At 42.8% G+C, this 13,720-nt stretch overlaps 1 protein-coding gene across 1 annotated transcript in view; it reads right to left on the bottom strand.

Moving 5' to 3' along the window:
• Positions 1-10,820, bottom strand: part of EFCAB2 (EF-hand calcium binding domain 2) — a 56,851-nt gene extending 46,031 nt beyond the window's left edge. The window contains exon 1 of the mRNA XM_028531380.2: positions 10,174-10,820. Coding sequence (XP_028387181.1) covers positions 10,174-10,204 — 31 coding nt within the window. The 5' untranslated portion in view covers positions 10,205-10,820. The remainder of the gene's footprint in view (positions 1-10,173) is intronic.
• Between the last annotated feature and the right edge of the window lie 2,900 nt (positions 10,821-13,720).

Here is a 13,720-nt window from a genome sequence, read left to right as displayed (position 1 = left end):
TAACAGGCCATGCTCCTTTACCGCTGTGCCAGCTTTTGAACTTGCACTTCCTTGTGCTGAAAACTAGTAGGCTTTCCACAGAAAGAATGCCACATGCAAAGTCCCTGAAGTAAGAAAAGAATTAAGTCAGGCCTCCCTCTTCTGGAACTGGGAACTTTTTCGAAGTACTTACCCCAAATGAAGCTGAATAACTAACTGTAGTTAGGGTTCTCCCCTCTCCAGTACTAGAACCTGTAAGAGGGCAAGGCCCAAGGCCGGTTTTGCCCTCATGTCTAGCACAGTGCCTGGCACAGTGGGGCATGATTGGCAGCATGTATAGAGCCCCTCCTACACGTGAAGCTCTGCCACACGCTCTACCGGCAAACGAAGTAGGTTCTGCTCCACTCCTCGTCTGACACGCGAAGAAGTTAGAACAGTTAGGTGCCCCCGCTAAAGTCGCTCAGCTCCCCGGCGGGGCTGGAATGTGAGTCCATAAGGACTTCCCATGGATTTCACGCTCTTAACCACTCACTCGGCCGTACAGTTGACGAAATGAAGCCTGGGGTGAGGAACCAAATGCCCTTTCGTTGTGGAAACGGCGAGGTGTTCGCCATGATGGAGTGTGCAAAGCCTGGAAGGCGGTACCAGACATGTGATCAGGAAAAGAAACTGGAGAAACCGAACACCCTGCCGGCGGGGCACACGCAGACAGACGCGGGCACCACTCTAGCCCAAGGGGCACTAGAGAGACGGGATGGACTCAATGTGCCACAGGCAGACCTGCAGCAAGTGCTGCAAACGGCGCTGCGGGCCACCGGGACGCGGACGCACGCGCAGGATGGGCTGCAGCATCCGATAAAGAGATTGTATCCGAGTTAATTATCACGGACTTTACATAAGAGACTATCTCTGTTTCTAGGAAATACACTCCAAAGTATTAAGGGATAAAGTGGCACAAGTGTATATAACATATTCTCAAATGTTTCAAGTAAAAAATAAATATGTACAGTGTTATATTACAATATGTTTTATGTTACATGTGAGAGAATAATAAAAATGTGGCAAGATGTTGTTGAAATTAATGAATTTGGGTAAAGGGAATGTGGGAATTCTCTATACTCTTCTTGTGAACCACGAAGTTTGAATTATCTCCAAAATGATGTTTTCAGTCACTAACCCTGAGTAAGGTACAGGCCAAGAATGCAATGTCTGGACTTAGAGTTTCAGAAGCAACACAATTCCAGGTCAGGGCAACCATGCGGTTGAGTCATGGAAGTGGGGGACTGAGATGTGATGGACATAAGTCTTCGAAACAGAGGTAACATTTGACAGTTCCCCCTCATTTCATTATACTGCAGTTTCATAAGAAATTTCATTTTATTTACTGATTTCATCTGAAGTTTTTAACCTCTGAATTCCCCTTTACTTTTCTTTTGAAGATTTTAGTGCTTATACTAATTATAATGTAGTTACCAATGCAAATCTTCTGACCAGTTAAAGAGGTACGTAACTCCTCCTCCTCCTTCATCTGCTAATGAAGATCTTAAAGAGAATTTCAGATCCCTGTTTCTTTGACATCTTATTAGACATACTACCACTTTTCAGGTTTATGATCTTGGGTGCTACTCAGAATATTTAATCTATGTGATAATACTGAATTTCATGCAAATTTTAAAATTTCAGTAACTATATAAAGATTATAATAATAATTATTATGGCACATCACTCTCTACCATCAGCTGGACCAGGTATCCCTAAACCCTAAGCCTCTCCTATTTCAAGTATAGAGCATAAACCTCCAGTCATCCGCATGGATGAAGGGGAAGTAATCACCAGCTTACTCCAGGGGATGGGAGACCCAGTCACTTGCCTTATGACTTTCATCCAAACCTCCCATCCTATACTCAGCATCATTCCACACACACACCTTCAGAAATGGCTGCTGCCCCCAATCCTGAGCCTTGCCGGGATTTCACAGATCCACTGCTTTGCTTCTTTCCGGCTCCCTCCTCTACAGGCCTGTGTTTGTTTCCTTTGGTTCTGCTAGGCTGGTTGCCACCCATCCATCCACTGAATAATTTAGCATCTCTCCTCCTAATGTCTTTTTACAAACTACTATCATCTCCTCTCCTATTTATGCTTACAGGCCTATGTCTTATTTTATTCTCTTACTGTCATTTTAGTGGGGTTTCATGAAGGGTAACAATAAATATGTGTGCTCAATCACCATGCTGGAGTGGAAGTGCCATTCTAGCTTTTACATGGTAAGGCTGGATCAGATACGTGATTTCCAGCCTGAGTGCCTGCACGTGTAATGGGGGTAGCACTGAGCTCTTGTCGATATTTTTTAAAGGTTAGCAGAAAAAAATAATAAAAAATAAAAAGTTAGCAGAGACATACATTTACCCATAATAACCATGTAGCGTGACATTAACTTTCCTTACTCAGTGTGTTACTCCTGGTTCATTCAACAAATGTTTATAGTAACTAACTACATTCTCCACACTGAGATTATCATAAACTGATTGGCAGTTGTGCCTCTTTGATTAATGAAAAACTTTGGAAACTAATGTCATTAGTACAAAAAGGATCAGAAGATACTCACAGAACTCAGAAATTAGACTATCCTCCATTAGTAATTATTAAGGACCAACAGAGGTGGGAGTAAATGAAGTCATTCTTCCAAAGTGGGTAGAGGGTAGTGACCAAAATATCAAAAAATATATATTTTTGATAAATACTTATGAAAAAGTGCTTTGACAATAAGAAGCTGGATATAAAACTATATACAATATCACCTCAACTCTATAAAACAAACACAATACAAATCTACCTAGGAAAAAACCTTAAAGGAAATACACTACAATGGTGAGCGGTAACTTGTTAGAAATGCAAATTATCACACTAAAGCTCGAGATAATGAGACCCTGGGTGAATTTTCTTTTCTTCCTTAAATAAATGTCCACTTCACTTCCCTATGTAAGGCACGGAGGGCCATGGCATTGACTTTGGAGTCAGACTTCAATGTGAGCCTTCACTTCGCCACTTAGCCATGCAACTGTGGTCACACTGCTTTACCTACCTTTCGACACTTCCAATATCTCACTCTGCTTTCTCCCGACTTACATGGCTGCTGACCAGTCTAGGTAAGGTCTCCCACTGCACCGCATCCCCGCTGCCCCAGGCTTCTTTAACGACTTTCATGTTGTCTTGGGTTTCCTGCAGTTTGAATGTGATATGCCCAGGCATCGATTTTTTGGTATTTACTCTGCTTGGTGTTCTCTTGTCTCCCTGGACCTGCTGTAGTGTCATTAATTTTGGAAAATTCTTGGTCATTATTACTGCACACATTTCTTCTGCTTTGTTCTTTCATTCCTTTCTTTCTTGTATCCCATTTATGTGTATTTTACACCTTTTCCAATTGTCCCACAGTTCTTGAAGGCTCTGTTTTTTGTTTTGTTTTGTTTTCATTCTTTTTCCTCTTTGCATTTCAGTTTGGGAAGTTCCTGTTTTCAGCATCTTCAAGTGATTCTTTCCTCGGTCAAGTTGCATCTACTGATGGGCTCATCGAAGGCATTCTCCATTTCCATTAGTGTGCATTCGATTTATAACATTTCCTTCTGATTCTTTCTTAGTTTCCCTCTCTCTGCTTACACTATCCATGTGTTCTTGTGTGTTGTCTACTTTTTTCCATTGGAGGCCTTAACATATTAATCATAGCTCTTTTCAATTCTCTGATAATTCTAGAATATGTATCGTATCTCTGAGTCTAGTCTCAATGCTTGCTTATCTCCAGACTGTGTTGTTTGCCTTTAGCATGCCCTCTAATTTTTTGTTGAGAGCTGACCGTGATGCACCAGGTAATAGGAACTGGAGGTCCTCAGTGTGAGCCTTTACGTCAGCCTGCCTAGGAGTAGGGCTGTGTTTAATGTTTGCTGTAGCCGTAGGTACCAGATTCCTCTAAGAACTCCTTAAACAGAATCTGCACCAGTATAAGGGGAATAGGTAGTAATGGAAAAAAATACAATTTTTTTAAAAAGAAGAAGAATCTGCACCGCACGCCTCTTTCTGCTGTAACCCACTGTTACTGTACCGTGGCACTGTGATGTGGTGTAAGGTGTGGGAGAAGAGAGAAGTATTCTCTCTCCTCATGTTTAATCTCTCATAATCTCATGTTTAAATTTCAGTCTTTCAGTGGACTTTTTTTTTAAGAGAAACATAAATGTGTTGTTCCACATTGGTTAATTCTTTTATGTGCCCTCATCAGGGAATTGAACCTGTGACCTTGGAGTATTGGGACAAGGCTCTAACCAACCGAGCTACCCAGCCAGGGTTGGACCTGTGTCTTTGTGTGCTGTGACCTCTCGGAGTATTTTTTATCTTCTCCCCACCCCTTTAGATGAGACAGGAATGCTTTAGGGAGCTAGAGTTTAGGGAGTTGAGTCACTGTGGTATGTAGAATGAAGTTCTAAGGAAGTATTTCCTCCAGGCTAAATGCAGGTAAGTAGGATAAGGCTGTGGCAAAGGCTCTTTGTTATGAAGAACACTCATATTTCAGAAAGGTTACTTTGCCCCTTCAGCTACTGGAGCTACAAGGTAGGTTTTTCTTGGCTCCTTACCAGAAAACCCGGTGGGTTTCCCAGAAGTAAAGCCCAAGGAAGTATGCGGGACCTCCTAAGACTACAGGCTCCCGAAGGTTCTCAAACTTAGGGTAGTCCACAAAGCCTCCAGCAATTTGCAGCCATGATCTAGGGTTTCCTCCAGTTCATAGTGACAGACGGGATGACTTCCAAGCTCTTACCTGTTGGAGCTAAAAGTAGAAGTCCCTTTAACCACCCTGATAGCACGTTCTGAGCCCCGTATTTCTTCCTTCACTTACAGAAAGGGGATTACTGTAACAGAGCTGTCTCACACATGGAATTCAATGAGGTCATTTAAGGTAAACATTTAGCCCAGGGCCTACCTCAGAGTAAGTGCTCATTAGGCCGGGAACTCTTTGAAGTTCAGAGAAATTAAATGAGATGCCCAAGTAAAAGCAGGGAGAAGAGCAGGGTCCAAATTCAAGCCCTGGTCTTTAGACTCCTAATTTATTGCTGCATTTAAAAAATAAATTATTTTATCACACTCAATATCTATAAAATCCATACTAGAGGTTTACAAAGCATTGTCAAATACAGGATGTGGCAAACGTTTTCACAAATAGATAAGAATAATTTATAATTACCATACAGATTTTAAAATATAACAATTGTTGCCCACTAAGTGGGTTTTAAAACTTTTGTAGAAATGACATGAAAATAAGGAGACAAAAATAAATGCTCCTGAAAACCGAACCACCCTGACATCATATTCCATGCCCCTGTCATCCTCACCCATTTACACACACAATTTCGGTATACTGCTTTCAATGGCTGCAACCCAGAAAGTCAATACATTACAACTTATTTGGCTTATTTGCCCCCATTTGCTGGACAAGAAGATTTTGTCCATATTTTCAAATGTATAAATCACTTTAATCATTTTTGTGCTTGCTTTTTTTCTTTTCAGAATGTACTTTTAAGGATAAAATACTCAGCAGTGTGTTAAAGAATCACAGCATGTAGATATTTTTAATAGGAATTTCCAAATTGCCTTCCAAAAATGATGCACTGTTTGTTTGTTTTCATTTTGGATATGCTCAGCATTTCCACTTGATTTTTTTTAATTGTGGTCAAATAGACATAACAAAAAATGAATCGCATTAAACATTTGTAAGTGTACAATGTAGTAGTGTTAGTTAAGTCCATTCACATTATTGTGCAACAATCTTCAGAATTCTTTTCATCTTGCAAGACCAAAACTCTATACTTATTAAATAACTATTCCTTTCCCCCTTCCCCTGGAAACTACCATTCTACTCTCTGTTCCTATGAATCTGACTACTCCAGGTACCTCGTGTAAGTGACATTGTACACTGCTCGTCTTTCTGTGACTGGCTAAATGCACTTAGCATAATGTCTTCAAGGTTCACCCCTGTGGTAGCATATGTCAGAATCCCCTTCCTTTTCAAAGCAGAATAATATTTCATTGTATGTATATAATGCATTCTTTAATCCATTCTTCCACTGATGAACACTTCAGTTGTTTCCACCTTTTGATTACAATGAATAATGGACTTTGGGCATGCAGATATCTCTTTGGAGTTCCTGCTCTCAGTTATTTTGGGAGCAAACCCAGATGTGGAATTGCTGGATCACATGGTAATTCAGTGTCTAATTTTTTGAGGAACCGCCACACTGTTTTCCTCAGCAGCTGCACCATTTTGGATTCCATCAACAATGCACAAGGATTCCCGTTTTCCCATGCTTTCCAACCGTGTTCACAGTAGCCAATATAACAGGTGTGAAGTGTTATCACCATGTCCGTTTGATTTTTTAAATGATGAGTGTTTGACAAATTTTTATAGATTAGTCAAAGATATGTTTAAATCCAGTTCCTCTGCAAATTTTATTAATTCTGAATTAGAGGAAGTAAATTAAGTTTCAACAAGCCAGTTTTCTTCTTCATTTGGTCTCTACCTAAATGTTTATCAGTCCAAAGCAGGGACAAAACTTGTCAAATGGCCCCAAATATACGTACAAATGCATCATATGTGATCAATAATTGGGAAGACTCAGATTTAGGTTTTTCTTACCCCTGAGACTCCATGTCACACACTGACCAATACCTACTCCCTAAGTGCAGCGAGCACTTGCCTTCCTACTTACTCAGCACTTCCCTTAGTGTTAGTGTCAGGCACTGCGGTAGGCACAGGGGACGTAAAGAGGAATGAGAAGACACTGTCCCCATCACAGCAACGCTATGAAATACGTGTAATTATTCCCACGTTACGTTTGAGGGACCCGAGGCTCCTTGGGTCTAACATCTCGGCTCAGATCAGACGGAGGTTGGGGAAGCTGAACTTCAGTTCCGGTCTCACTCCAAAGCTCGCCTGTCCTGCTGTCCCACACTATGTTCTGCACCACCAATAGTTTCCTTTTTCAAAAAGTAATATTCACCTGTAACTTCTGTTTTTTCACTTTAGATTTCCATATGTTAGCTTTCAAGGGGAATGTCACAATTGCAGAGAAATAATAACAATAATGAACTTGTAAAACCTTTTCGATTTGGAATTAACTGTATAGAAAGCACTCACCAAGCAATGCTATCAAAGCATGCAAAGTAACAAAGAACGTTTCCATACAAACAAAAATAGCTCATCCTAGAGAGAGCTTTGGGTATTTGAGGCTTACTCAAAAAAACTGGCATACCTTCCAAAGCTCACTGGACTGCCAAAAGTGAAATTTTATTTCTAAGCGGTTTGTTTCCTAGGCATGATTCTAATTACAGACAGAAGATCCTTCCAGTCCTATATAAAACTCTCTAGGAGACACACACACCAAAATAAGATTCAAAGATCCAAAGAATCAACAACTGCATTGATTCTCCATTTAAACAGACACTTTTTAATATAAGAAAAATTAAATCATACTATGTTAAAGCACAAAAATGCTACAAATAAGCATAACAACTTCAAAGTACATAATCTTACAGAAAATTTCATAACTAAAACATACCAGCCCCTGACCAATACAGGAATGGGTAAAAGTAGGTTTACAGTTATTGGTACAGAAAAAGACAGGCGGGCTATGATTATTACAACAGCTTTATTAACTCAAAAGAGTGTCACAACTGCAAACTTACTTTTGCCCACCCCTGTAGTCTCAATACTTATATCAAGATTAATCCTTAAATGTTGAAGAGAGCTGGATATGATGGCTACTCACAAACTTAATCCTCTTTTATAATTATAAAAACCCTCAAAATATGTCTCTACAAAGAGGACTTCTGTATAATAGTTGTTTTTGAAAGACAGGCCAGTGAATACTTTGGTTCTCAAAAAAACGTTTGTTCAGTGAGATGAAACAGAAGCATGTAGCTTACATGTAAGAAAGGGGGGAACCCCTTAAAATAGTTTTATATACTTTAGGTAATAGAATAGATTTTTGGGAAACAGCAAGTAACGCTTTGGTTAAAACATTAACATCTTTCATTTCAAATGATCTACACTCAACAAATATTGAGTTCCTACCATGTGCTGGCACTCTGAAAAACACTCAGAATAACAGGTCAGAAAATAGCCTCCACCCTCTGGCGCTTTCAGGGTAACGTATACATCCTCAAAAATTATCCTTTCTTTTGTGTAACTCCATGCTCATCAAGCAACTTTTGAAATATAAATCCATCCTCCCCAAAACCTGGAAAACCTTGTATTACATTGCAGAGATCAGCTTTCTGGTCAGTGTATGCACATACCCCATTTATGTTAATAAACCATTAATCCGGTTTGTTCATGGGCTTAGATAGCTTGTGTAATTCCCCAATAGCTAAGTAATTGTGATTAATTGCTTAGATGTAATTTCTAACCCTTCAGAGCTGAGAATCAAATAACAGAAGTGCAATACCCATACCAAGATGTATCATCAAATGAGACCCCAGTTTATCCTCAGACAACAAACATACCTTTATTTCGATCCTGCGCTTCAGACTACATTCTAGTTAACTCATAAAATTGTTCAGAATAAACGAGATATACCACGTAACAGTGCCTCTCGAATTTTGGAGTGCATATGAAATCACTTGCAGATCTGTTAAGATGCAAATTCTGATTCAGCAAGTGAGGGGTAAGGACTGGGGTTCTTTTTCTCTGATAAACTCCCAGTGATGCGCAGGCCGCTAGCCACAGGCCAGGAGGGGCTATCACACACCTGGCACAGCATCCAGGCACACAGGCTGCTCAGCCCAGTTCACTCATCCCTCCCATTTGTGATGTCTTATTTCCTTTAGTGACCTCACCATTCCTGGGAGAGAAGATGATGGTTTTCTCCACCTCTATATTCTCCAAAGCTCCGTATGATAGGCATTGTATCTGTACTAACTGAATGAATGACATCCATCTTTTTTTAATCATATTTTTATTTTTCAGTTACAGTTGACATACATTATAATACTAGTTTCAGGTGTACACCCCAGTGAGTGATCATCCTGACAAATCTTGCACCCATCTGTCCAGCTTTTTAAGTCATTACTTCCTATATAGACAGAATTACTTCCTCCTCTTATTTATGTTGATATGGTAAGCAGTCAAGAAAGGAAACAAATGTGGAATATTTTCCTTTCTAAACTGTTTATCTCTACTGTTGATGGCTCTTTTGCGATGTCAATGACCAAACATAAAGTCTATCATGAGTAACTGACAGGATGGTAACCTAGGATCGGATCTTGCAAATAAACGTGGATCATCGCTTTGCCCTCCTCCACACACGAAACACACCAACCCCCCGTTCTAGAGACCACGAGCCGGGCAGCCCCTTCCCTCCACCGCCCGCCGCACCGGTGACCGTGACCGCGACTGCCCCGAGTCGGCCGAGTGCGCCGCAGAGGCTCGGCCGGCACACTGGAGTCATGCGCGTCCCCGCCCCGCTTTGCTTTCGTCTTTATTAAGATTGTGTTTTGTTTTTGTGTTATAAGACCGACCACCAGCCGGGTGGCGCAGCCAGAGGGTGGAGGCGTGCAGGGGACGACCGTGACCTCGGGGCCGCCCTCCCACGTCCTGGAGGAGGCAAAATGGTGGCCGCCAAAGCCGCCGCCGGGGCCGGGCGGGGTGGCGGCGCGGCCGGAGAGGGCTACCCAGCTACGGGCGGCGGACCTGCCCTCACCCGGGCCGGCCAAGGGCCCACAGCACGGGCCGCCGCCCGCACGGGGTCTGCGGCCCCGAGAAGTCTGGAGGCAGGGTCCCCGCGACTACGAGGAACTACGCCATCACGGCCCTCTCTCGCCGGCGCCTGAGCCGCAAGCCCCGCGGCCACCGAGGATCGGTCTCCCGAGAGGCCCGAGAAAGGGCGGGAGGGAGGGGAACAGCACGGGCGGGGCGGGGCGGGGACGGGGGGGGAGGGGAAAGGGGGAGGGGGAAAGGGGGAGGGGGAAAGGGCGGGGCCCAGGCGTCCGCCGTGACAGCTGCGGGAGGGGGGGAGGGCGGCGTCCCCTGCAGAGCGGCCCCTTCCACAGTCACCCCACTCCCAGCAGTGGGAGCTCTAGATCTGGGGGTGGCCCAGCGCCACGTGGCGCCTCTCGTCGCGGCCGGGGTCGCGGCGGGCGACCAGGGCGGCCTCTTACCTTTGCCTTCCTTTTCTTTATCGTCCGCCATCTTGTGCGGAGCCCGTTGCCCGGGAGACGACCGTCCCTAACCCAGGTCGCGACGTCCTCGCCCCCTTCACCCCCCGCGGCGAGTTGGGCCCTACGGGGCCCAGGACTCGGAATCTCTAGGGGAGAAGACCCTAGGGCGGGGGGGGGGGTAAAGGGGGTTCGCGGGGAGCCTGCGAGCGTGCGCCCTTCCCCCATCCCCGCCGCGACCCTCTCGCTCCCGCGAGATCAGAAGCACTTGTCTCCCAGCCTGAGACCCCGCGCGACACCCTGGGCTGCAGTCCTTTTCGTACAGATCCAAGCACGAGCCCTGGTTTATTTGCTAAACTTCGGCGCGCCTCCTTTCCCTGATTTCTGATCCATTTGGGGACATTAGACACACTGCTCTCCCCCTCCCCTTCTATTTGGACGACGGTTTTTTTTTTAATTGCAGATTTTAAAAGGCAGCTGGAAAGCTGGGTGCAGTGCTCAGTTTCCGAGGGGGTGACCGAATTCGCCCGCCACCCCGCCTTGGCGTCCGCGGCCGGCTGGACGGAGAGACCGACCTGCCCCAACTCCCGCCCTCCGGATTTGCTCTGATCCCGGGCTCGCCGCCGGCCCCCAGGGACAGCGACAGCGCAGCCCAGTAGAACTGGAGCTAAACGGAAACGGGCGGGTACGGGAGGAAACGAGAGCCATTAGACTGTTATTACTAGGGGAGCGGAATAGCTGGAGAAAAACGTGTAAAAAAAGGCACAAGCATTGCGTCGTCAGGGCTGCCTGCAATTTCTGATACAAAATAGAAGGGTCTCATAGCAACGAGAACATGCCCACGTTGTGTTTATTGTTGCACTATGGAAAAGCTTTAAATCACACTTTTCTGAAGCTTTGCGGCTGGAGCATGATGTTAAATTTTGGTCTCGTCTTACGGACAAGTTCACTAAACAAGAGTATTTTATTTTTAAAAGTGATTTTTGCATAATATGTCTAATGATGAGAGTCAAATGACTATATATATATTTAAAGTTAGTCTTAGATCTTCGGTGCTTATATTTATTCATTTAAATGACTGGGTGTTATGTAAAAACAGTTTATAAATAGTTAAGTAAATTTTAAAAGGCCTTCCAAATGCAAGGTATTAGTATTCAATGATTTTAAGTTTTATGCTCTTTTTATTAATTCTGGTTCTATAATCTCAGTAAAACCTAAAACAAACTTACTATTTATTAAAAATAAGTATTTTTATGTTGAAGATATTCTTATGGTGCTGTGATCAGCATTCTCTTTGAAACTGAAAATAAATGATGGATCATCTCAAAATGGCTCATATTGGAAGATAGGTACTTGTATAAAGTGAATACAATTTTTTACAGTAGATTCATAACACCCCAATATATGAAAAAGTAATCATTAGCATTAATTTGTATTTAAATGTCATAGTCACTCTATGCGGGGGTCCAGTTATTTGTTTTTAAAGAGTCCTTTTTGCCATGCAGAGATCGTGAAGGGCTTTGAAATTATTAATAGAGCAAAGCTCAACGTTGCTCTCAGGTTAACTGCCTACTCTCCCTGCCTTTTCATGAGCTGTTTGCAGTTAGTTCGCCTTTGCTAGAATGCCTTTCCTTTCCCTCTCCCCGCCCCAGCATTCACCAGCAGGCCCACACAGGCATTTTGTCCCCTCCTGGTTGTCCCTGACCTCCTTGAAGGTCAGTTACTATTTGAAGCTTTTCCGGTCAACCTCTTCCTCTGTGATCTTGTACTCATATCATAGAACTTCTCACTTAGATATGCAATGGCTTTGGTTTGTGAAAAAACAAAATCCAACCGAGTACAATTGAAAATCGCATTGGCTTCATTAAGCAATTCATGCATCCAGCAGCATCCCATCTAGCAACGAGACAGAAACTCTGATGAGTTGAACAAAATGGAAGATTTTATAGACTGAAAGGAGGTGGGAATAACAAACTAAAACACTGGGTTATTTCAGGCAACGACACTCTCCCTTAGGGGAAGGCAGAGGGTCTTGCGCATATTAACTAACTAGGGTTGGTCAGGAAATTCCAGAATGATTGGTTTAAAATGTCACTCCTAGAAACAGCTGAGACTGCAATTAGGTTAGTTTATTAAGTTTTGGTTCAGTGACATGCTTAGCAAAAGGGACTCCATTTTGGCCTGCTGTTTCTCTTTTTTTAATAGTTTATTTATTTGTTTCCTTCTGCCAAACTCTAAGCTTTTGAAGACAGAAAGTGCTTTATTTGTCCATATATCCCCAGTGCCTAGAATAAGTTTTCAATTTTTGTGTCTGAAATAATATATATTTTAAAAATTAAGATAGGAGTTAGTCTTCTCAATGGCTTCCCGAGAAGCAAAGCTTTTTATTATTTAGATTATTCCAAACCACATTAGTCTCTATTTCTCTGAACTCCTACAGCATATTTAAGACAATACTGTTCCTTTTAAGTTTGAATGGCTAAAAAATTTTTAATATATGTTCATTAACACCTCCCCCCAATTAGGTATGAGGATAAAAGCCTTTTATACACCTTTTATATACCCACAGTACCTCACCTAATTTGGGGCACATATGAGGAGCTTAATACATACTTTTCAATTGGTTAATTAGCTAATTAGACATAAAAATATAGCTCTGACTGGTGTGGCCCAGTGGTTGGGCATCATCCTGCAAAGCACAATGTCACCAGTTCGATTCCCAGTCAGGGCACATGCCTGGGTCGTGGGTTTGGTCCCTGATCAGGGGCATAAAAGAGGTAACCGATCGATGTTTCTCTCTCACATTGGTGCTTCTCTTCCTTCCTTCCTGTTTCTCTAAAAATAAATAAAATCTCTTCTAAAGTATACGGATGATGTATTATAGAAGTGTATACCTGACACCTCTGTAACTTATTAACCAATGCCACCCAAAAAATGCAATTTAAAGAGTTTTTTTTAAAGATATGGGTGACATGGAAAGGATAATAAGTAATGTGAATAATGCAAAATGGTAGGCAGAAAAACCTTCACAGCATGTTGACTCTCCTAGTGTAGAAATCATTGAAATCTTGCACTAGGAATTGGTGAAAAAACAAAAACTGGATTTTCCTCAGTCACTGCTGTGTGCTGACTTCACGATCACAGACGAGTCACGTAATCTCTTTGAACCTGAACTCAGAAAAACAGACACTGGTGTCCAAACTACCTTAGAGTTTTCATGAGACTCAATAGATGTAACTGAAAGTTTTGGAACGTTTGAAGGACTTGCAAAGAAATCTACCCTCTTTACGTGAAATAAACCCCCGCTTCTTTCCCAAGATTCGGCTTCCACTTGGAGAGTTTGCTTTTCCTATGGCCCAGCTACTCAGCGAGTGTAGGTGGTCTGACTCCATTTCTTACACTCGCCACTCCCAGAATCTGCTGCTTGTGTGACGACGGTCTAGTTTACACGATGGAGCTCACCATCTTCAGTTTCTGACCCCTTCCTGTTTCCCACCTTGGCGTTTTTAAACCTTACTAAGCAGGAGTGGCCTTAAGCATATCTAGATTT

This window comes from Phyllostomus discolor, chromosome 15, assembly GCF_004126475.2.
Source record: "Phyllostomus discolor isolate MPI-MPIP mPhyDis1 chromosome 15, mPhyDis1.pri.v3, whole genome shotgun sequence".
Classification (NCBI taxonomy): Eukaryota; Metazoa; Chordata; class Mammalia; order Chiroptera; family Phyllostomidae; genus Phyllostomus; species Phyllostomus discolor.
Note: the sequence above shows the minus strand (reverse complement) of the source record. Positions and strands in the feature narration are given on the sequence as shown.